Here is a 24,003-nt window from a genome sequence, read left to right as displayed (position 1 = left end):
AAGTTAGATTTTTGCGGAGAAGTGAGTGGATGAGAGAGGTTTGAGGGAAAGGCCAGAGAAAAAGGCTAATAAATGTCTGCTTGTTATTAATACCTGTCTGATGGAGATCAGGAGAAAGGAGTCAGCGGCGGAGGTGATCTGAAAACCTGCCCTGTGCAAAGGTCTTGCCACGGGAAGGTTACACAAATGGGTTTTTTAAGTTGGCCTAATTGTCCAAGCAGCCAGAACTACAACCAGAGGAGCTTTGGGGTACAGAGGAGCTTTGGAGTACAGAGGCTGGATTGAGTTGTCATAATATTTTGACTGGGGTGGAAGTTCAGGGAATTCAGCCTGAGATAAAAGCTACTTAGAGGCTGGTGTCAGCAACAGGACTTTAAAGTCTTCAGAAACCATAATCGAGCACCTTTAAGACCCCAATGCAAATATCAGTATTCCCTTATGTACATAGTACCTTTTAATAAACCAACAAGCTTAAAGTTCAACCTATCTCTCGTGTTGGCATCCATCTCCTGCCTAAACTTTTTATATCAGCTACCAGGCTTTGAAACTGGTGGCTGCGGAATATTAAAGAACAGCTAAACAAATGCGGGTTTTGGGAAGTGAGAAAGAGAGAACTGGTATCCCTGACACAAGCCAATAAGGCAAGCGTAATAAATGGAGAACATAGTGCTGTTTATTAAGCTGAACTGCTTATTCAGCTGCGAAAAGTGGGATAAATGTTCAAGTAAATGTGCTCAGGATTGACTTGTTATAAATCCAACAATAAAAGCTTGTTTTGTACTACAATATACAAGTGTAGTCATTAAATTTTGCTTCCTCGTGTTTTGGAGTTCTGAAAATTATAGGTTTTGCCTGTAGTTTAATGGGATGATTGCAACTAAACTGGATAATAGGAGAGTTTACTCCTTTATGCGACGGAAGCTCGTATCAATATACGGTACAGTGGTACCTCGGGTTACAGACACTTCGGGTTACAGATGCTTCAGGTTACAGACTCCACTAACCCAGAAATAGTACCTCAGGTTAAGAACTTTGCTTCAGGATGAGAACAGAAATCGCGCGGTGGCAGCGGGAGGCCCCATTAGCTAAAGTGGTGCTTCAGGTTAAGAACAGTTTCAGGTTAAGAACGGACCTCTGGAACGAATTAAGTTCTTAACCTGAGGTACCACTGTATACATAAAATCCGCCTCCAACTCCTATGGGGAAAATAATGAAGCGCAGTTGCTGTGACACCCCCCCCCCATATTTCCCATTCACTACTTCAGCATCAAATTGCTGTATATTAAAGTCCTATATAATGTAGATTAAATCCTTCGTCTCCCAATAATGGTGTTTGCCATCTTTTTATTTCCCCAACATGTTTTTCTGGAGTCACCTCTGTCACAGAGCTAGAAACTTAACCAAGACTGCATGGGGGGGGGGGTGGAAGTAAAAATGCAGGTTGCCAAACATACCCTGCTTATCATAATGTTCTTTTCCCAGAATATATAATATAGTCAGTACCTAATAGCTCTTTTATTTTGTTTTCCTCAGGGACCAACACTCATTGTGTGGGAAATGGTTATTATTTATTAAATGTATATCCCACCTTTCTTCCCCAAAGGAGCCCGGGGAGGCAAACACCCAAACCAATTAAATCTCTGCAAACAATTGCAATGCAGATGCAGACTGGGAAAGATCTTTATAATGGTACCTTAGTTCTCGAACTTAGCACGTTCTGGGAGTCCATTCGACTCCTGAAACCGTTTGAAAACCAAGGTGCGGCTGCAGGAGCTTCCTGCACTCAAGCGAAAGCCATGTCGGACGTTTGGCTTCTGAAAAATGTTCACAAACCAGAGCACTTCCGGGTTTTTGGTGTTCAGGAGTCAATTTGTTTGGGAGCCAAGCTGTTTGAGTACCAAGGTGGCACTCTACTTAAAAATCCTTTTGGAAAATCAAGGTCTTCAGTAGGTGCCACAGAACAACAGAGACGGCGCCTGTCTAATATTTAAGGGGAGGGAATTCTGAAGTGCAGGTGAAACAACCTTAAGGCCTGGATCATATAATGTGGAGAACAGTCCTCCTGATAAGATGGTATCTTCAGGAAGCCCTCACCTGCAGTGATTAGTCGGGTGAGACAACCTTTCAGGTATCCTTGTCCCAAGCTGTATAGCAGGCATAGGCAAACTCGGCCCTCCAAATGTTTTGGGACAACTCCCATGATCCCTAGCTAACAGGACCAGTGAGGGATGATGGGAAATGTAGTCCTAAAACATCTGGAGGGCCGAGTTTGCCTATGTCTATAGGGCTTTCTACAGATCAGTATAGAGCTTTCTACACTTTTCAGATGGGTAACTGGATAACCCAACATGTTTGTTTTCACTTCAGAACAGCAGAGCTGTTTTACTAAACCAAGACAGCTTTGAGAACATCCTGTCAGGCCAGTGGCCCATCCAGTCCAGCATGCCGGTCTTACCATGGCCAACCAGATGTTTATGGGAAGACCATAAGCAGGAGATGAGCTTGATAGCACTTACTCCTGCAATTGGCATTCAAAAGTATTACTGCCTCCAGCTGCGGAGACAGATCAGTAAAGAAGCAGCTAGTTGCCCTTTTCAAATACTTCTGCCAATTATCCCGATTATGCCTCACCAACACTATAACTGAAGACTTTTGTTAAAGACTCTCTGCTTCAACTCTGACTGACCTAAGAACCACAGGCCTGTTCTTTGCTGCCCTTTTGCCATCTTCCTCTGACTCTCCCACCAGGTACCAGAGCCTACCGTTCTCCTAGCTTCCTTGGTCTACCATAGGGTTACCAGATGTCCCCAGTTCCCGGGGACAGCCCTTGGATTTGCAAATCTGTCCCCGGACAAATTCCGTCCCTGGAATGTCCCCAGATTTGCAAATCTGTCCCCGGGAAATGTGGCAGCAGCAGCCTGGAGCCAGCCTGGTAGTGCAGTTGGCTCTGGCTGGCTTCAGGAGATGCTCACTGCCATGGCGCCCGCCATTTTTCCTCGCCCGAAGTTCCCATATGATGTGTTGCACACAAGACACATCGTATGGCGACTTCCAGTGAGCAGCTCCTGAAGCCAGCCAAAGCCAACTGCACTACCAGGCTGACTCCGGGCTGCTGAGGCTGCCACTGCGGCCGCCACTGCCGAAGGGGAACCGGGGATGTCTGGCGGTACAGATCTCCTGCCCCCTTTGTTTTGACTGATCGCGAGCAGCCGTTGCCCAGTTTTTTAAAAACTGTGCATTACGTTTCACAGTGTGGGAAAGAAGCGCCTTGCCTGACAGAGAAACCGCACGCCTTGAGCCCCTCCTGGGCAACGGCCACCCACCTGCCACTCCCGAGCCTCTCCCGATCTGTCAAAACAAAGAGGGAAGGGGGCAGGAGATTGGGGAAGGCTCAGGAGTCACAGGCGGGTGGCGTGCCATTGCACAGTTTTTTAAAAACTCTGCGCATTTATGTTTCACAAGGTGAAAAAGAAGGGCTTTGCACCTTCATACAATATGCATGTGTGCTTGGGCCCAGGGTCTTATTGTCTCACAATCCCTACTACCAACTCCGTTGTTACTCAGCTCCCCCCCCCCCAAAGTTTCCCCGGATTCATTGAAAAAAAATCTGGTAACCATAGTCTAGCACCAGCCAATCACACTGTCCAATCAAACATTCTAAACCTGCAACTACCAATTGGAATATGGATGCTTCTTTTGCATACGGAGAGTCCTAGACAGAAGACACCCCCTCCCACATCAAATTCATCACAATACAAATGGCAGAATGTTAAAACCAGTGGTTCTCAAAGGGTTTGGCAGGAGATATTCCTGCATTGCAGGGGGTTGGAATACATGATCCTTGTGTTCCCTTCCAACTCTACAATTCTATGATTCCATGATTTAACATTTCAGCATGGTATGGTATAGTATCAAAATATTTTTTTATTTGCAGAATATGGATAGGTATCTTTTCAAAATGAGATGCAAGTGCATCGAGTGATACCAAGGACAATCCTAGTTGTGTTTTCCAATGTTATTTCTTATCAATAAAAAAAAATGGTGTGCTGCGGCCTAAGCAAATTTTTATTGTGAAAGTGTGGCTCAGAGAAAAAAAGTTTGAGAACCACTGTGTTGGACAATACCCATTAAACCACTGTTTGAACAAACAAGGCTTCTTCACACAACCTCACAAAGAGCTTCTTGAGCTGATTTCTCAACCATTGATGCTTAGCAATCTTACCTGTTCAAAACCCTTAAAACCGGCAAATGCGCAGCTCCCGATCCTCCCATCCGTCCTCTTAGCTGGGAGCTGGGCTGCCCACAATGAACCACAATGCCCCCCACCCCACGCTCCCAATATTTGTTATTTTCACAATAATTCCTTTTGGTACAGTTGCTTTTTTATAGATCTTCTCAGTAGCTACTCATATACGTATAGGCTTTATTAATTATTATTATTAGCTCCCTTCGCTCGGCGCCCTTCACCGGGAAACCACCAACACCGCCCTAAAATAAAACCAGGATCCTATGATTCTAAGAAAATATGCCCAGCAACTGGACCATAAAGAAGGCTGATCGCCGAAGAATTGATGCTTTTGAATTATGGTGCTGGAGGAGACTCTTGAGAGTCCCATGGACTGCAAGAAGATCAAACCTCTCCATTCTGAAGGAAATCAGCCCTGAGTGCTCACTGGAAGGACAGATTCTGAAGCTGAGGCTCCAGTACTTTGGCCACCTCATGAGAAGAGAAGACTCCCTGGAGAAGACCCTGATGTTGGGAAAGATGGAGGGCACAAGGAGAAGGGGGCGACAGAGGACGAGATGGTTGGATAGTGTTTTCGAGGTTACCAGCATGAGTTTGACCAAACTGCGGGAGGCAGTGGAGGACAGAGGTGCCTGGCGTTCTCTGGTCCATGGGGTCACGAAGAGTCGGACACGACTAAACAACAACATGCCCAGCAAAACGGCATGATCAAGTGACAACTAAAGCACCACGGGCTTGTGCTCCACGCTTCCTTCCACGAATAAAACAAAATAATAACAATATTATTATTTTTATTATTATTTATACCACGCCCATCTGGATGGGTTTTCCCAGCTATTCTGGGCAGCTGCCAACAGAACACGGCGTGGAGCTCGGCCGCGCATTCACACGTGAACCAAACACGTGAACACCACTCCTCCCTTAGCGATGTACTTCACAAGCCTCCTAGGCAAGAGGGGATTGCCCGGCGGCTGCCGCTCCCACGCTGAGCTTTTGAACCCGGCGCTTCCCTTTCCGCGACGTCGAAAACCAGCGGTGTATTTTTAAAAGGGGCCGCACTCTCTCGTTCTTTCTCTCGCGCGGCTTTCCGGCTCTCGTCCCTAAAGGGAGGCGCCGCGAGAAGCAGCGAAGGAGTTAACAACAGCAATAAAAAGGCGGGGCGGGGAGAGGGCGCGCGCTCGCTCGCTCGCGAGAGAAGCGCGGAGGCGTCATTCACGCATGCGCACTTTAGGCTCCTCGTCTTTTCCCTCCAGCCTTCGGGAGGTTATGATTCTGGGTCCTTCTGAGGGGAGGAAGGAAGCAGCGGCGGAGAGCTGAGGCGACGGGGTAAGCGGAAGGGGAGCGTCGCCTCGGCCTTTTTTCGCCCCTGTAGTAGGCGGGCACCCCCACCCCGTCACACTTCTTCGCCCTCCCAGCCCAGTTTGCCTCAGTCGCGGCCGGGGCTTTCGGTTATGAGCCGTTCGAGGCAAGGAGAGGCTGAGGGGGGAGCGGAGGCCTCCCAGGGCTCCCAACCCCCATCGCAAGGAAGAGCTTTCTGAGGTGTTCGGTGGGGGCTCCTTTCCCCGGATGGCCGCGCCTGTCGTGGATGCTTTGGCTGAGATTCCCGGGTTGGGCTAGATGACCCTTGGGGGTCCCCCTCCCGCTCTCCAGTTCTATGATTAACGCACCCAAACCAAGCAGGATGGAACTTCGCTGTGCAGCACAATGCCTGCCTTGTCCCTTTACCTGCCATATGATGTGCGGGGCAGGTGGCCGTGGGTTCGTCCCACTGTATCCCCACAACCTGGCTGCCTGGTGCACTTGAGGGCAATGCAACTTTCCTTGCAAATGGCGGTGCAGGATGCTAGACTAAGATGGCCTTTGACCCCGACCCAGCAGGGCTCTTCCTTGGTTCTTAAACAAGGGGTCAACAAACTTTTTCAGTAGGGGGCCGGTCCACTGTCCCTCAGACCTTGTGGGGGGCCGGACTACAGTCATATCTTGGGTTGAAGTCGCTTCAGGTTAAGCCTTTTTGGGTTGTGCTCCATGGCGACCCAAAAGTAACGGAGCGCGTTACTTCCGGGTTTCGCCGCATGCGCAGATGCTCAAAATGACACCATGCACATGTGTGGAAATGGCGGATCGCGACCCACACACGCATGGATGCGGGTTGCGTTCGCTTCAGGATGCGAATGGGGCTCCGGAACGGATCCCGTTCGCATCCAGAGGTACCACTGTATATTTTGAAAAAATTATAATGAACAAATTTCTGTGCCCCATAAATAACCCAGAGATGCATTTTAAATAAAAGCACACATTCTACTCATGTAAAAACACGATGATTCCCGGACCGTCCGCAGCCCGGATTTAGAAAGCGATTGGGCTGGATCTGGCACCCAGGCCTTAGTTTGCCTACCCATGTTCTTATCTGTGATTAGCTTGGAACCAGCCGGTGCCTAGACCAGTGGTTCCCCACCGGTTTTTGGCCATGCCCCACCTAAGCATCTCTAAAATCCTGATGCCCCCGCTCCTGTGACATATAATACTTACTACAGTATTCAAGGGGGACGTGGGTGGCGCTGTGGGTTAAACCACAGAGCCTAGGACTTGTCGATCAGAAGGTCAGCGGTTCGAATCCCCGCAACGGGGTGAGCTCCGGTTGCTCATTCCCTGCTCCTGCCAACCTAGCAGTTCGAAAGCAAGTAGATAAATAGGTACTGCTCTGGCAGGAAGGTAAACGGCGTTTCCATGCGCTGCTCTGGTTCGCCAGAAGCGGCTTAGTCATGCTGGCCACATGACCCGGAAGCTGTACGCCGGCTCCCTCGGCCTATAGAGCGAGATGAGCGCCGCAACCCCAGAGTCGGTCACGACGACCTAATGGTCAGGGGTCCCTTTACTTTTTTTTTACAGTATTCAAAAAGTGAGCTCCTATTCACGTGGAGGGAAGCCTAAAAGGCCATTAACTTGGTCTAAACAAGCTACCAAATTGCCCCCTGCCCCCATGGGAACCATGGGCCTCGACATAAGATTATGCCTAAGATACACCTGGCCATTGTTTGTTCTTGCCTATGGGGTTTGGAGCCAACAGCAGCCTCCCATTTTCCTTAATGTATGGCAGAGGAAGTGGACAGGTGTCGTCAAGCACCTGGCCTTCAGCAGCAGTCCTACCTGAAGGGGGATTGTTGGGAAGTTGCAACATCCTTGCCTTGCCTGCCACATCAGGCTACATTGGGGCGCAAGCCTGGGCAATGTGTGCGCCTCCATCCTGAACTGCCAAGACAACAAACATAAATGCAGGCTGTATATTCTCATAAAGTCTTTAAGAATAACTGATAGGAATATAAATGAAGAGAACTAATCAGGAGTAATCATCGTTAGTAAAGAGGACACTGGGATTTTCGTCAAATGGGTTGTTACTGTATTTTAAAATAAGCAGAAAACAGGTGCTTCCTAACAGCCAACATAGTTTGGTAAAAATTGGTCTGTGCCATAGTATCCGTATGCATAGGTTTCCACTAGCAACTGATTTTTCCACTAATCTGTTCATAATAGTTTTCCTTTCTAAATAAAGCTAAATCTGCTTTCCTATTTCTTCATTAGTTGAACAATGAAAAATAGCAAGGAACCATATTTTGTGAAGTTTATAAAGTCTGCAGAAAACTCAGAATTTTTCCTTCAGGCCCTTGAGGTAAGCTTATTTAGTACGTGGAGTTGGTATGTGAATGTAATGTGTTCAATGAATATCATTTTATATGTATTTTAAATATTAAGGTTTGCGTGTTGAAAAAAATAAACAGCAATTTTATGGTTTATCTCACTGTAAACAAAGCACAAATTGTAGCCAGGTTTTGCTTTATGACTTGTCTCTTGTAGTTTGTCTGGAGAACGTAAACAACAAGCCCTAGTTCAGATGTAATTCTAAGCTAAACTATGGTTTAGTGCAGCAGCTGCAATCTTCTCTCTGAGAACCTAGATGTTTGTAGTAGGCTATGGTTTGGCTTACAGTTATTTGTGAACTAGCCCAATATTTTGAATTGAATGTGAAGATGTTTTTAGTAAGTATCACCAAGTACAGGCGTATTTCAGTGCAACCACTGTTTATATTCAAAGAAACTGTTTGCAAATCTACAGAATACTTGCCTACTGCTTTTGTTATATTTTGCAGTCCATCAAAGAATTTCAGTCAGAAGAATCCCTCCAGATTCTTGAAAATACAGCTGCACTGAGGATACAAGAGAATGACAAATCCCTTTATATTTGTGATCAGTTCAGTGGCATTGTTTTTAATCACCTTCAAAAGGTTTGTGTTTTATTTACATAGTGACTTTGTTAATGCAGTATCTTGATAAATTCTAAAAGAATTGAGAATCTGTTCATGTAATTAACACACATACACACTAATGTTATCGGGTGGGGAGGGAAGTGGATGTAGATGCATCTCACCTCTGTTTTTAATTATTTCATGGACAACAGATTTATGTCAGTATTTCTGTATGTTCCTGTGGGAATCAAGTGTAGGCTAGCACAGTGTTCTGCAAGATGCTGTTTGATTCCAGCTCCCATCATCCTCCGCCAGCTTAGCCAGTGGTCAGGGATGATGGGAGTTGGAGTCCACCAACATCTGAGGACCCAACATTGAAGAACACTGGACTAGCAGAACCTAATTGGATACTGGGGGTTTAAATGGGATGAAGAAATAGATGGTTTATATGTCATTATTTGCCTTCTGAAATGATCCAGTGTCATCTGATTGAACAGTTGTCCACGTGTATATTGTTAGTATTGCAAGATATGTATTGACACACAATCATAGATTTGTAGAGTTGGAAGTGACCCTGAGGATCATCTAGTCCAAACCCCTGCAATGCAGGAATATGCAGCTGTCTCATTTGGGGATCAAACCTGCACCTTGGCACCAAACTTGTCTATTTGCTTTTTTTTTTTTTAAGGCATGCCATGTGTATTGGAAGTGTGGGAGAACAGTTTTTCTAAGGAAAAAGTTCCTATTTACCATCTTGTTTTGTCTTATCTCTTGTTTCAGCTTGGTTGCAGAATTGTTGGACCACAAGTAGTTGTCTACTGTATGCAGAACCAGCGATGTGTGCCAAGGGCCGACCATCCAGTATTTAATATGACAATGGCTGATGTAACTGTATCCTGTACAAGCCTTCAAAAAGAAACTAGGGTAATTCTTTTTTATTGGTGTGTTTTGAAGAGTTGGGTGTTCATCTTATTGTAAGCATCTAGTCATAACCAGGAGTCAAATTGTCTTTCGATATGTCACCATTTCAGCTAAATAGATAGATTTGCCATAGATGCTTTGAAATCAAGATCAGAAGGGCCAAAACTCTTCAGTGCAGCAAAAACATTACCTTGCTTAAAACACCATTGATAAATGTCTAATTTTGTAAACCACATCAATTTTATACCTTAAGAAAATATATTCCATTGCCCTTCTCTTTGATTTAGGAATGCTTAATATGTAACACAAATCTGTTCTTTGCTAATTTATACATATTAATAGTACTTGTGCTTTACTTTTGACAGTGGGGAAAGTTTGTCAGACATTTCAAGATTATCGTGAATCTTCCCTGTCTTTTTCCGCAGTCTGAAAATACGTACTTTGAGTCTGTTATTTTATGTATTTATTGAAACATTTATGTACCACCTTTCATCCAATCTGGATTTAAGGATGTTGTACAACAAAAATGTGCATCACAGGCATGTTTTTTATTTTTATTTTTGCTTTTCCTTGAATCGATCTTAAGTCTGCCAGTATTGTCTACTAAATGTGCTGTGCACACCTGACACTATTTCAGCTGTACTTCTGTTAGCTTTATGATACCATATTATTGTTTTTGTTTATACTGTTTTGCTAATCCTCATTTGATCTGCTTTGTCTTGGTTTATTTTCATTTGCTACTGTTTTTTCTCTTTCGTAGGAAGAGGTCCACAAGTATGTGCAGATGATGGGTGGCCGGGTATATAGAGATCTTAATGTGTCAGTAACACATCTTATAGCTGGAGAAGTTGGAAGCAAGAAATATTTAGTTGCTGCTAACTTAAAAAAACCCATTTTGCTTCCCTCTTGGGTAAAAGCATTGTGGGATAAATCGCAACATAGGTAAGACTACATTCGTGCAATTAGAAAAGTAATACTACTTGCAGTGTTTGAAACTCCCATTGTTCTAGGTGCATTTTGCGACAGGGAATTTCATTAGCGTGAGCCGTTTCTGAGTTCTGGGCGCCTAAGATTTCATATTAAAATTGCAGAGTGGAAGGAAAGGAGGACCCTTTTCTGCCTCCCCACTTCCAGCTACTCTCTGAAGACTGGAGAAGAAATCCTCTTAAGAATATTAGAGGGGTGGGCAGGGGAAGGACTAGACCATGTGAAAAATGAACATAATATTTTAGCTGCATTCATTCATTTTCAGCTTTGTATTCTTGTTATCAAAAGTGCACCTAGACATTCTGTTGTTGCACCCATAACCTAGATTTCAGGTTCTATTAACAAAAAAAAGACATATTGTTCTTTACTTGGATTTATAGGAGAAGGTATAAACACCTAAGAATGATGATATATCCTTGGATCTGTTGCATAGCCATTAAATTCTGTACTGGCTTTACTTACTCATGCACAACTCTGCTAATGAAGAGAAATGGCAAGACATGCTTTTATTGCTCTTGTTCCCAACAGGATGCTTAGATATACAGACATCAATATGGGAGACTACCTATGCCCTTTGTTTCTTGGTTGTACAATCTGTGTGACTGGTTTAAGTAGTGCAGACAGAAAAGCAGTCCAGCGTATTACTATTGAGAATGGTGGTCAGTATACAGGGCAACTTAAGATGAATGAATGTACCCATCTTATTGTTCAAGAACCAAAAGGTAATTTTTTTAAAAAAAAAATTAAAATATATTTGTTGAGTTCAATTTTTTGCAAATCACAGTTGCTCATTAAAAAAAAGAGTTGTTTTCTGCTAGCTGTGTTTTATTTCCTGCATAGCCAAAATGGTTAACCAACATTTAAATAGTTGTGGTTTGACTGCAATGTTTTGTTTCTTCAGGTTTTCTCTTGAGGATGTATTTAAATCTTGGGTGCTGTATCACCCCAAACAGAAATTAAGAAACAAAAGTTTGCTATTTTTTAAAAAAATGCTAGAATATCTGTCCCTATATATTTATCTGAGGAATTTATTTTAATATTAACTTGAACTGTATTTGTTTTTGTACTTGGGAAAGGGCAGAAATATGAATGCGCAAGAAGGTGGAATGTCCACTGCATTTCAGTCCAGTGGTTTTTTGACAGCATTGAGAAGGGATTTTGCCAGGATGAATCCATGTATACAGTTGACCTTAAAGCAAAGCAAGAAAGTGCACCAAGCACATCAACCCCTACTAGCCTAACTTGCAAGCCCGATAGTAAGTATTAAGTTCTGTAATGTGTTAACTTCTCTATGAACAGAAAAATTAGAGATCTTTATATTATTATGATTTGATTTACCACTTTTAATGTCTATTTTTGCAGACTTTTTGGCTCATAAACTTTGACAACCTTTTACTAGTCTAGGGTGTGTGTTTTTTTTGGGGGGGATGTTTGGAGCCCAAGGCAAGAGCATCCTTGTTGAGTTTTTCAAGTAGACAAGTAGGGCTTGCAAAAAAATGTTGTTTAAGGTTCCAGCCATGGCTTCCCTGAACCTGTTGATACCTCTCTGCTGTGTATGGATGGTGTTGTTTGGGCTTTATAATAATCCACACTTTGAGAATGAGCTTGCTGTTAGTATGCAGGATGACTACAGTATCCTGCGATAGTCTTGCCATAGTTCCATGGGGAAAACAAGGCCTGTGGTTGTTAGTAAACTGAGAATTAAATGCATGCAGAGTACTGATTCAGTAGTTAAAATCCCTTGTATTGTGTTCATTGGGCTATACTTGCTAGAAAGTGTGCTAGGATTGCAACCTTAAGTATTCTCTATAGTTAAAATAATTCTTCCATATATTTTTTTGTTCCATATTTAAATCTCTGTATGAAATACTGTATGAAATCCTTAAATCCTTAAAATATATTTAGAATAATAGAATCATGGAGTTGTAGAGTTGGAAGAGACCACAAGGGTCATCTAGTCCAACCCCCTGCAATGCTGGAATCTTTTGCCCCACATGGGACTTGAACCCACAACCCTGAGATTGAGAGTCTCATGCTCTTCCAACTGAGCTATCCTAGCTTGAAAAACAAGAATTCCTTTAAATTTCTTGTCACTTCTTTCTTTGGTCCACATTCCCTCCTTAAGGACAGAAGAAAATTCATAACTTGGGAAATAATTATTTTGAGTAATGGGCAATCTGTCTTCTTGGAGGGACCCTGAATAAGCATTAGGAAGCAGAAAGTGAGTTCTGTCTGTATATGATAGCAGACCACTATATTCAGTGTGATAGAACTGAGCTAGTAGTTAATAAATTCTAAAATAAATAATAACCTTGGCATTTTACCCTTTTTTCTTATACCAAAATAAAAAGGTAGTAGATATAACATTTTCCCGAAATAACTCTTTAACTTTTGTCTCTATCTGCATTTTATTCAAAGGTCGAACACTCTCAGATGTCAGCCACATTTCAAATATTAATTTAAGCGGTGTTAATGAAACCTCTTGTAATTCTACTATGAATAGCAGGCTGGATCCCTCTTCAGATGACCTGAACAGCTTGGATACAAGTTCTTTGCAAGCACCTGAAGATTTACTAGATGGATGCAGAGTATGTCTAAATGTGCATGTGCATATTACCCAAGTAATAAATGTTGTTGATGATGAGAATACAGATATTTTGGACACCTCAAACTATATAGTTTGTGAGTTTTGCTGAGCAGAAGTAGGTATTAAATTCATGAGTGACTTGCTTGGGAGCATTGCTGTCCTAAAGTCAGGACAGGCAGCTAAAGGTATTAAGATGATCTCCTAGGACACCGCTCACATAGTTTAGCTGCTTCCTTTGTGGTTTTCCTTGTAATGGAATTAAACACAGTCAAGATTAGTTGTCTTCATGCACTTGGTTACTGATAATTGTAAAAGTTGACAATCAAGAGGAGACATAGGTGCAGGAAGTGATGTGTACTGAACAGTGACTTACAGATTTAGTAGTGGAAGCTGCTGGAGAGAATTTAAAATAAAGCTGTGACTGAATTTGGAGTCTCTCAGTGTGCCAGTAAACCACGATTTTTCTTTACCCTTTCTTGTAGATTTACCTTTGTGGCTTTAGTGGCAGAAAATTAGATAAGATGAGAAAGCTTATTAACTCCGGAGGTGGTGTTCGTTTTAATCAACTCAATGAAGATGTGACACATGTCATTGTGGGTGACTATGATGATGAAGAACTTAAACTGTTTTTGAAGAAGACCACACAGAGGTACTGATAATAACATGTCTTGTAGTGCAATCCTAAAGGGACGCGGGTAGTGCTGTGGTCTAAACCACTGAGCCTCTTGGGTTTTATAATCCAAAGGTTGGCGGTTTTAATCCATGCAAAAGGGTGAGCTCCCATTGCTCTTTCCCAGCTTCTGTCAACCTAACAGTTCGAAAGCACGCCAGTGAGAGTAGATAAATAGGTACTGCTGTGGCAGAAAGGTAAATTGCTTTTCTGTGCGCTCTGGCACTCGTCAGTGTTCTATTGTGCCAGAAGCAGTTTAGTCATGCTGGCCACATGACCCAGAAAGCTGTCTGTGGACAAACGCTGCCTCCATCAGCCTGAAGCGAGATGAACATCCATAGTCACCATTGACTGGACCAGGGATCCTTTACCTTTACCTTTTTTTAGTGTAATCCTATACATATCTATAGGGACGCGGGTGGCGCTGTGGTCTAAACCACTGAGCCTCTTGGGCTTGCCGATCAGAAGGTCAGCAGTTCGAATCCCCGTGATGGGGTGAGCTCCCGTTGCTCGGTGCCAGCTCCTGTCAACCTAGCAGTTCGAAAGCACGCCAAAATGCACAAGTAGATAAATAGGTACCGCTCTGGAGGAAAGGTAAATGGCGTTTCCATGCGCTGCTCTGGTTTCGGTGTTCCGTTGCGCCAGAAGCGGCTTAGTCACGCTGGCAACATGACCCAGAAAAAACTGTCTGCGGACAAACGCTGGCTCCTTTGGCTTGTAAAGCAAGATGAGTGCCGCAACCCCAGAGTCGTCTGCAACTGGACTTAACTGTCAGGGGTCCTTTACCTTTACCTTTTATACATATCTACTCAGAAGTAAGTCCTGTTGTATTCACTGGAATATACTCCTGGGTAATGGGTATAGGATGGGAGCCTTAGCTTCTGCCAGCATATGGCCCTTATATTAAAGTATTTATAACAATAAATTGTCCCCCCATTGCATATCCTTTTGTGTGCAGTGATACACATTTTGAAGTGTATATTTCAGTGTAAATTACTGAAAAGTTTTTAGAGAGTTAAATGAAAGTGATTGTATCACAGGCTTTATTCTCCGTAACAGTGCTCCTGTCCAAGAAGTAAATGGAAGCCCTCTGATTTCACTTGAACATACAGGGACAGAAACATGGATTGTGACTGCAGATCATGTATTACACATCTTTTCCCAAGATAACAATTCTTTATTCTTACAGTATCAAAGGGTGTGTTTGTCTGTGTGTCATTTCTTTATATTTTAAAAATTCTCCTTGCCTGTGCTTCATTGCAGCAATATAATATATGGTTGCTCCTTTATGGAAGCCTATAGCCTCCTGCCCATAGTAACTTAATTTTTTGTTTTATAGGCCATATATTGTGACAGCAAAATGGTTGTTGGAATGCTTTAGAAAAGGTTATTTACTACCTGAGGATCAGTACACTTCGGCAAACTACCAGCCGCTTGACAGTCCAGTTTTAGAGCAGCCTGTCTTTCCAAAAAGAAGCAGTCTTTCAAAGAAAGAAGTTGTGAGAACAGTGCAGGCTCCAGAAGCAGACGAAGCTCTACTGTCTCAGTATTCAGCTAATGAGTCCACAGTAGGTAAGATTGCTACGCAATGTAGCCTCTTCTCTTTGTTCCACTGTTGCCTCTTCTCCTTGTTCCAGTATCCCCACCTATCTACAGCTCCATTATGTTGACCTCTCTCACTATTCCACCAGAACCTCACAATTTATCTTATCCTTAGAATCTGTGTAAAATTTCCCAGATTTTCCATGTCGAGTTGGCCTGTTTCTTTTCCTTTGCCACTGCATTCCTTTGGCCTTCTGCCACCTCTGTTAATTGTTCTCTGAGGACTTTCTTTTCAATCATTTCCCTATTTTGCCTCCCTTCCCCCAGTCACCCTGATTCTTAGGGAAACTAAGGGGCAAATATAGCCTATCTTGTGGAACCTCTTCATATTTTTCATTTAAAAATGTGCATTTTGCTTCTAAAATGTGGGGCATTATTTACTTGGTGCTACTTCGGCTGCTACATAATCACGTGTTTGTTTTTTTTAAAAAAACTGGGACTTACTAAAGAGTTCAGCATTTCCTCTTTTAAAAAATTAGTTTTTATTAAAGATTTTCTTGTGTTACAAAACAGACAAATAAGCAGAGGAAAGTACAGTTGGGGGGAAGGAGGGAGGGAGGGAGAGAGATGGGGGCTGCTGTTCTTTCATTCTACACAAGTGGGGCTATATCAGCATCACGTGGATAGGTCCTTTGTTTATATATATTGACATTGCAAGAGGTTGGGGGGGGTCCAGACAGTGGCGTAGCGTGGGGGGTGCAGGGGGGGCCGGCCGCACCGGGCGCAACATCTGGGGTTAGGGCAAATCCATGGGTTAGGGGGCGCAAATCCACGGGTTAGGGGGCGCAAATTACTTGCCTTGCCCCGGGTGCTGACAACCCATGCTACGCCACTGGGTCCAGAACTTGGTTGGTTGTGTTCAGTTGGTTACAGTGTGGCTTGTTTCTATGTTGGAGGGGTGTAAGTCTTGACGTCAGTATTTGCTGAAATGAAAGACAGTTGTGTGGAAGAAGTGCTTGGTGGATTGCAATAATTAAAGAAGGTAACTTCTTGAATGTGTAAAGAAGTGATAGGACTCCAGTTCAACATCTCTTCAGCCTAGTAACTTGCAGAACGTTTTCTCATTTTCACAGTCAACACATCTTCACTTTAATATTTGTTTTGAAGCAACATTTTCCCCTCTTCCAGTTGATGTCAATAACTACAGTGATATTGATCACACTGCCTTTCGAGAAGAAAAAGCGTTCAGTGCCATCCATAGTTCCTTGGCAGACACTTCTACAGTCACTGAAGGAGCCTTGTTCAACAGAAAGAGGTTCATCCTTCTGGGTTTTGGTAAAGAGGATGAATCCTGCATGAGGCCTCTGATTGAAGAGAATGGTGGGAAGGTTCTGTCTCAACAAAGTAAAGCTATTGCTGACTATGCTGTGGTTCCTCTACTTGGCTACAACGTGGAATCAACTGTAGGAGATGTGGTTACAAATACATGGCTGGTAAGTGTAAGTCATAGGAGAATACATGGAATGTGCGAAAAGAAAAGTTGTCAGTAAAGAAAAATGTTGCTGTTAACTTTAAATTTTCATTGAGGGATGGCATATGCCAAAATAATGTGTGTGTGTGTGCTCTCTCTCTCTCTCTCTCTCTCTCACACACACACACACACACACACAGAACCTCACTAAATTAGGAATCTTAAATATGTATTTTATGTGTTTGTTCTATTTATCCCTGTTCCAATCACAAAAATCCTGTGCTGCAGATATTCGATCTGTCCACATTCATAAACTGAACCCAGAGACTCACTGGAAGACGGTTAACAAATGTCATCCAGCAATTGCTACCGTTTAATTGCTTGATACATCTGAATAAAGCAGATGAATTGTGGTGCCAAATATTATGACAGTTACAAAACAATAAATAGTAGCTTTATGTACTGAACCATAGTTTAATTTCCCAGTTGCATTAAACAACTAGACAGTTAACAAATGAATACGTGTAACAGCATTACTACAGTCCCAGAAAGTTGGATATAGAGTGTATTGCACTGTCTCCCAAGACAGATGGATGCCAGCAACATTGTATATAGAATACAGTGGTTTGTTGTCTCAGAACGTCTGTATTGTAGTTGAAAGAATGTCTAGGTTATTGGTTAATCTTTATTTTCTCATCTTTAGGTGACGTGCGTGGAGCAGCAGTCCCTATTAGATCCCCAGTCGAGTCCACTTTTCACACCTGTGCCAGTGAAGGAAGGAAACACTCCGTTACAACAATGTGTATTGTCTTTCAGTCAGTTTAATGGGGCAGAAAGAGATTCTTTAATATATTTGGCACATTTGCTTGGGGCAAGGTATGTAGTATGTCTTTATTTTTTGTTAATTTTGTACAATCAAGTTGTAATGTTTCACCTCCAAAATATCAAAAGGGTAAGAATCTGTTGCTCAGAGCCATGGCCCACCACAATTTTATACATCTATAAATACAGAATACGTACAAAAATACAGAACAGTTTAACATATTTCATCAAACAACACACCTAAAAAGGAACAAAAAAGCAAGACTTTCCCTCTGATACAAAAGGGAGACAACCCTCCCCATAAATTAATTCATAGATTTTGGAGAGAGGAGAAAACGCGTAAGCTTTTCAAAAATATAAATCAATTCAGCGATGGAAATTGCTGTTGAAATGTACTTACTGTGATTTATCACTTTAAATCACTGTGTTTGTCTTAAGGAGGCGAGCATATTGTGAGCATATATGAAGTAGCGTTCAGATCTTATTGTAAGGTTAATGTAGTGTGGCTTGGTATGGAAATGTCACCTGGCTTTGATTACAGAGTGCAAGAATTCTTTGTGAGAAAAGCCAACCCAAGGAAAGGAATGCTTGTCAGCACCCACCTGGTGGTGAAAGAGCCGGAAGGTTCGAAGTATGAAGCTGCCAAGAAGTGGAACCTTCCTGCTGTTACCATGGCTTGGCTGCTGGAGTCTGCAAGGACAGGAAAGAAGCCTGACGACAGCAAGTTCCTGATTGACAATGTAGACGCTGAAGGTTGGTTCATTTGAAGCTTTGTAGGTGTGTTCAGTAGCATGATTGCGTAAAAACAAAATTTTTTTTCCTTTCCAGTAGCACCTTAAAGACCAACTAAGTTAGTTCTTGGTATGAGCTTTCGTGTGCATGCACACTTCTTCAGATACACTGAAACAGAAGTTGCCAGATCCTTCTATATAGTGAGAAGGTGGGGAGGGGTATTACTCAGAAGGGTGGTGGGAATGGGTGATTGGCAGATAGCTGTGATGAGCCTGTTGACGACTCTTAACGACTGCAATAGGTCTTACAGGAAAAAGCAAGGGGTGAGAAGGTGAAAAATGGCTTTGTCATGTGTAATGAGATAAGAATCCAATGTCTTTGTTCAGACCAGGTCTCTCCATGGTTTTAAGTTTGGTAATGAGTTGCAATTCAGCAGCTTCAATGGATAATGGATTCTTATCTCATTATACATGACAAAGCCATTTTTCACCTTCTCACCCCTTGCTTTTTCCTGTAAGACCTATTGCGGTCGTTAAGAGTCGTCAACAGGCTCATCACAGCTATCTGCCAATCACCCATTCCCACCACCCTTCTGAGTAATACCCCTCCCCACCTTCTCACTATATAGAAGGATCTGGCAACTTCTGTTTCAGTGTATCTGAAGAAGTGTGCATGCACACGAAAGCTCATACCAAGAACTAACTTAGTTGGTCTTTAAGGTGCTACTGGAAAGGAAAAAAAAATTTTGTTTTGACTATGGCAGACCAACACGGCTACCTATCTATGATTGCGTAAGGCAGACGTATTCTGTGCTTACTAATCCTGAGCATCTACTGGCAGCATATTGATATGTTAAATGCTATGAGTGATCCAACATTAGCCATTCTTGGGAGCAAAGCCGTTGAAATCAATGGACCTAAGTTATTTATGTTGCCCTAGACTCCAATCTTGGAGCTGCTCAGTATTGAGACCGTAAGTTTTTAAGAGAGATTTTTTAGGAGCTTAGAACTTTTACATGGTGCTTCCTAATCTATGCAATATGGATTCCTTTATTCAATAAATAAAATATTTAAAATGATGAATATGAGTTGCAGTTTGACTCTGCTCACCTGGATAAATTATCTCTGCGCCTCCCCCTCATCCCCCCTCAAACCCCTGGCTAACCGGGGCAAACATATAAGTGGCCACTCATCACCCTAAATTCCACACAACCCTCACTATTAAGTGAAATTCCTTTCCCCTCCCTCTACCCCCAAAGTCTTGGTAGCATAGTTGCTGAATTGCACAGTCCTTCACAGTTATAAGACACAACCAAAAAAGGCCTAGAATGTTCACTTCCATCTGTGAAAGGAGAAAAGCAGTCTTAGCATTGGTCTTCTGCTGGTAGGTCAGGGCCTACTATTGGTTCAGATCTTTACCAAAGGTGGGTTATAGCATCATCCCTAGCACCATACAAAAGCTGAAAAATTTGTTAGCTAAAATAACCTAATTAGATGCTCTGTTACAAAAACTGTATTCAAAAGAAATAAGTAAAAAATAATGATGGTGCTTTAATTTTAATATTTCTTTTTTTACTCAACAAAAATAAGAGTGCTTCACAAATCATCCAGTTGAGGCAGAGACGGATTCTGCATCTCCAAGTACACGTGACCATCCCAGCAGTCTCCTTGAAATTGGGAGAAGAACAGCTGTGACACCTCTGGATATGAATCGGTTCCAGAGTAAAGCTTTCCAGAGGGTTGTCTCACATCATATTGGTAACAAGCCAAGCCCTTCACAAGCGGGGAAACCAGTACAGAAGGAACCATCCCTGCATCTTGACACACCATCTAAATTTTTATCTAAAGACAAACTGTTCAAACCTTCTTTTGATGTAAAGGTAAATACCTTGCAAATCTTCTTTGGCCTATAACAGCCTCCCTCTTTTATCCCCTTCCTTTCTATTCCCAGTTTATTTATTAGATGATGACTATGATTATCATTGAATTAGAATACATGTGTAAACTACCTTTAATAACTTGTAAAACATTTTTATCGCTTGAAAATCTCTCTGAGCAGAGAACCTATTCACAGTTAAATGAGTGCATTTGAATTGCTTTTCAGGATGCACTAGCAGCTTTGGAAACTCCAGGGACCTCTAATCCACAAAAAAGAAAACTGAGTACTCCTCTTTCAGAAGTCATTGGCAGGAACTTAAAAGTGGCTTTGGCAAACAGCACTCGGCAAGCAGCTGCTCTCACTGCAAGCCCTCAGTTGAAAGTTGCAACTCAACAAGTGGTAGGCTTGGGTTTTAAATTGATTGGGCATATATAGCATAAATTGGGTGCTGCTTGTTTGTACAGAAAGATTGGTTAAATGCAGCAGAATTCAAATTGCATTTGGAAGTAAGCATGGCTCAGTGGGGAGAGGAGGGATGTGACCATGGTTGTGTGTCAACTGGAAGAAGTGAAATTACACACTTTGGTTGTAATCCGCAAACCAGTCATGGGCTCCACCTGTACTTCCTGAACATGTAGATGACCAGTGTTGTCTCATTTGACATTGGCAATCACTTGTTATCAATAGGCAGTGGAAGGGGTCACCTCAATTCACTCCCACCCACCCCACCCCAAATCCTTTAACCCACTCACATGTCCTTTTAAGATCAGTGGAAACAGTTGGTCTTGGCAAGTATCAACCACCCTCCATTCCAGCCTGATAATTGCCACCTGCCCAGGTTTTAACTTGTCTGAATTAATTTTAAGATGTATTTTAATTGATGTCTGTTTTTATGCATATTGTGTTGTTTTTATGATGTTAGCTGCTCTGAGCTTGGCCTTGGCTGGAGAGGGCGGGATACAAAAAAAATATATTATTATTATAATTATTAACAAATAATCAGTGCTGTCATAACTGGCACTACATTTCTAGAGATACCTTCATGTATTGCTGAACTATGGCATTGAAGGAGAAAGGAAGGAGAATAACTTTTCTTTCATTACATTACAAACAAAGTGAATTCACCCTTGAAAATGTGACCCTGAACTACATTTCTGCTAATTCTACTTTGAACAGGAAGAGGAGCCAAAGCCTCTAGCTGATGTTGTCATATGTGTAAGTAAGAAGCTCAGTAAAAAGCAGGGCGAGCTGAATGCCATTGCTGCTTCCCTTGGAGCAGATTACAGGTACGTGCAGTTAACAGAATTCTTCACTGATAAGAATTTGACATCTAGCTTTTGAAATTATTATAGTGATTAAAGTGCCTAAAATTTTCTAGTTGCTGTACAAAGATAAAAAGCAGTAATGATCCTGCCCTCAGGTTTACAGTCTAGTACACATAATGCAAAAAGGAAAACGGAGGAAGGAATTTGAGGGTAAGGCAATTTATTTTACTGGTCTGGTTCACAAGTCACACTGATCCATAGGTAAAATAAATTGGGGTTTTATGTGAATGAACAGTATGCTGGTGCATATTCCTCACCCCTGCTGCACTGGTGGAAAAACAGCCATTATCTGGCTTGTGTTGTCTGAACCTTGGACTCATGGTTTGTTTCTCTCTAAACAAACCATGAGCAGAAGCTAAGGAAGAAGGAAACCTATAACTAGATCTAGGTTGAATAGAGATCTCAGATTTACTGTATCTGAATAAAAATGGAGTATGATTTGGAACTCCGTAAAGAACTCTTCACTGAGCCTATCAATACAGAAAGCTCAGTATATACTATTATGGTGATATCTGACACTTGCTAGACTTAATAAAATTCACGTAGATGCATGTGTCTGGTGTTGGAAGCCTTCAGCTATAAATGCCAATTTCTTACATATGTGGTGGGAATGCCAGATGACGTGACTTTTAGAGACAAATAATTGGTGTTATATGGCTATGATTGGGATTAAGCTCTATGCTGATTTAATGGATAGGGCCTGATGTGTCAAAGAATATGAAATTTCTAATAACAAATTTATTATTCTCAAAAAAAGTGGGTGTATAAGTGGAAAAACCCACAAGCTCCAACTAGATGGGAATGATAGTGCAGAGATGGACAAATTAATAGAAATGATGCATATGAGAAGCATTCAGCATTCAGAATACTATATTTGTTGATAAGTGGCTGTGTCTTGTAAGTTATTGGAATAAATGCAATGGAAGCTTGAGACTTTCTGTGATTGTTTTGTGTAACTTGCAGACCATAAATCTATCCTGTAACTCATTTGAGAACCTATTTTCTAAAAGATTGAATAAATTAATTAAATTTGTTCCAGTTTTTGAATGTAACACGGTGAATAACCCTGGGAAGGGCCATTGTTCAGTGGTACAGCATCTACTTTGCATATAGAAGGTCCCAGGTTCAGGCTTCTTGGCTGGAAATATCTTCTGCCTGAATCCTGGAAGGCCGTTGCTAGTGTGTGTAAACAACATTGAGCTAAATGGGTGAATATGCCTGATTCAGTATAAGGCAGCTTCCTACGCTAGCTTAGAAATATGTCCATCAAAATGTGAGTTTTCAATTTGAATTACCAGGTGGACATTTATTTTATGTTCCTGAAAAACAGATCATGGTTTTGAAGGACGGTTTTAAATCACCATATTTGTTGACTGATTGATTCTTTAAAAAAAATAAATTGGCATATTTACCATAGAAAATGATCAGCATCCCTGGTCTTCTCAGGGTGAGGCATGTGGACCCTCCTGCATGCGATGATGGTGGGTGTTGTTTCTAAGAGCTGTTCCAGTTTGGGGTGTGTGCAGGTGTTAGGAATGTCGAGTTGGCATCATGATAACCACAAGTCACCCCCCCCCCATTCCCAGAACTGGAAATCACTTAACGTGGAGTTTTACATGTCTTTCATATCTTTTAGGTGGTGCTTTGATGAAACTGTAACTCATTTCATCTACCAGGGAAGGCAAAATGATAGTAACCGGGAATACAAATCTGCTAAAGAAAGGGGCATACATGTAGTGTCGGAACACTGGCTTTTGGAGGTATGGAGAAACAGGTTTTTCCTAACACAAGGATGGGGAAAGGGGAAGGTTGCACAACATGTCATTACTGACTTCTTTTTTTAATGTGAATTGAATCTGTTTTAAAAATCGGGCATATATGGGGTGACAGCCTACATTAATCACATTAAGGCTAAAGCCAATTGATTTCAGTGAGCCTACTCTGAGTTTAATTGGATATCATTCATAAGCAGTGTTCTGTGCATGCCAGTCTACATGCAGTATAAGGGTTCAGCAAATGAAGTGCCATGTGTGCTACTTCAGTTTCATATATCTATAAATGTAGCTCGGCAATATTTGTGTGCTTACACTGCAGTTCTTCTAAAGTCCATCTGTATTTCAAAAGCTTGATTGTGTTTCAGCAAGACTTGTCACTTGCTGCTTGTCTGCTACTAAGTATGTCGCTGAAGCACTGCACTAAAAGAGAATGAGATGAAAGTGCTATTAAGTGAGAAACTCAGCCTCTGAGTCAGTGGTTGCCAATATGGCGGCCACCATATTTTGTTAGATTCAAAGTCTCATTGTCCCTTACTATTGGCTATGCTAGCTAGGGGCTGAGGACAGTTGGGAGCCTAACATCTAGAGATCACCACATTGGCAACTTGTACTCTTGAGTAATATACAGTGGAACCTCGTGTTACGTACTGTCCTCCTTATGAATGCTTCGGGTAACGAACTCCACTAACCTGGAAGTAGATGCTCCTAGTTGCAAACTTTGCCCCAGGATGCGAGCGGTAGTCGTGCACTGGCGGCGTGGCAGCAGCAGGAGGGCCCATTAGCGAAAGCACGCCTCATGTTAAGAAT

At 42.3% G+C, this 24,003-nt stretch overlaps 1 protein-coding gene and 1 non-coding gene across 5 annotated transcripts in view; one reads left to right on the top strand and one right to left on the bottom strand.

Annotated features, from left to right (window-relative positions):
* The first annotated feature begins 5,458 nt into the window (after positions 1-5,458).
* The window catches only part of TOPBP1 (DNA topoisomerase II binding protein 1), a 28,411-nt gene continuing 9,866 nt past the window's right edge, over positions 5,459-24,003 (top strand). Inside the window, exons 1-17 of one of the 4 annotated variants that reach the window (XM_053409846.1) lie at positions 5,459-5,572; positions 7,826-7,913; positions 8,391-8,525; positions 9,267-9,410; positions 10,168-10,349; positions 10,923-11,116; positions 11,471-11,650; positions 12,813-12,982; positions 13,464-13,630; positions 14,991-15,223; positions 16,382-16,686; positions 17,368-17,540; positions 18,028-18,239; positions 19,808-20,097; positions 20,322-20,495; positions 21,273-21,382; positions 23,058-23,181. In XM_053409846.1, the coding sequence (XP_053265821.1) occupies positions 7,833-7,913; positions 8,391-8,525; positions 9,267-9,410; positions 10,168-10,349; positions 10,923-11,116; positions 11,471-11,650; positions 12,813-12,982; positions 13,464-13,630; positions 14,991-15,223; positions 16,382-16,686; positions 17,368-17,540; positions 18,028-18,239; positions 19,808-20,097; positions 20,322-20,495; positions 21,273-21,382; positions 23,058-23,181 (2,874 nt within the window). In that variant the 5' untranslated portion in view covers positions 5,459-5,572; positions 7,826-7,832. Of the gene's footprint in view, positions 5,618-7,825; positions 7,914-8,390; positions 8,526-9,266; positions 9,411-10,167; positions 10,350-10,922; positions 11,117-11,470; positions 11,651-12,812; positions 12,983-13,463; positions 13,631-14,990; positions 15,224-16,360; positions 16,687-17,367; positions 17,541-18,027; positions 18,240-19,807; positions 20,098-20,321; positions 20,496-21,272; positions 21,383-23,057; positions 23,182-24,003 lie in introns of all 4 variants that reach the window. The other 3 variants (XM_053409847.1, XM_053409844.1, XM_053409845.1) reach the window with 3 other exon arrangements.
* TRNAE-CUC (transfer RNA glutamic acid (anticodon CUC)) lies at positions 12,381-12,453 on the bottom strand. Its single transcript has one exon. It is a non-coding gene; the product is annotated as a tRNA-Glu (tRNA).

This window comes from Podarcis raffonei, chromosome 12 (genome assembly GCF_027172205.1).
Source record: "Podarcis raffonei isolate rPodRaf1 chromosome 12, rPodRaf1.pri, whole genome shotgun sequence".
Classification (NCBI taxonomy): domain Eukaryota; kingdom Metazoa; phylum Chordata; class Lepidosauria; order Squamata; family Lacertidae; genus Podarcis; species Podarcis raffonei.
Note: the sequence above shows the minus strand (reverse complement) of the source record. Positions and strands in the feature narration are given on the sequence as shown.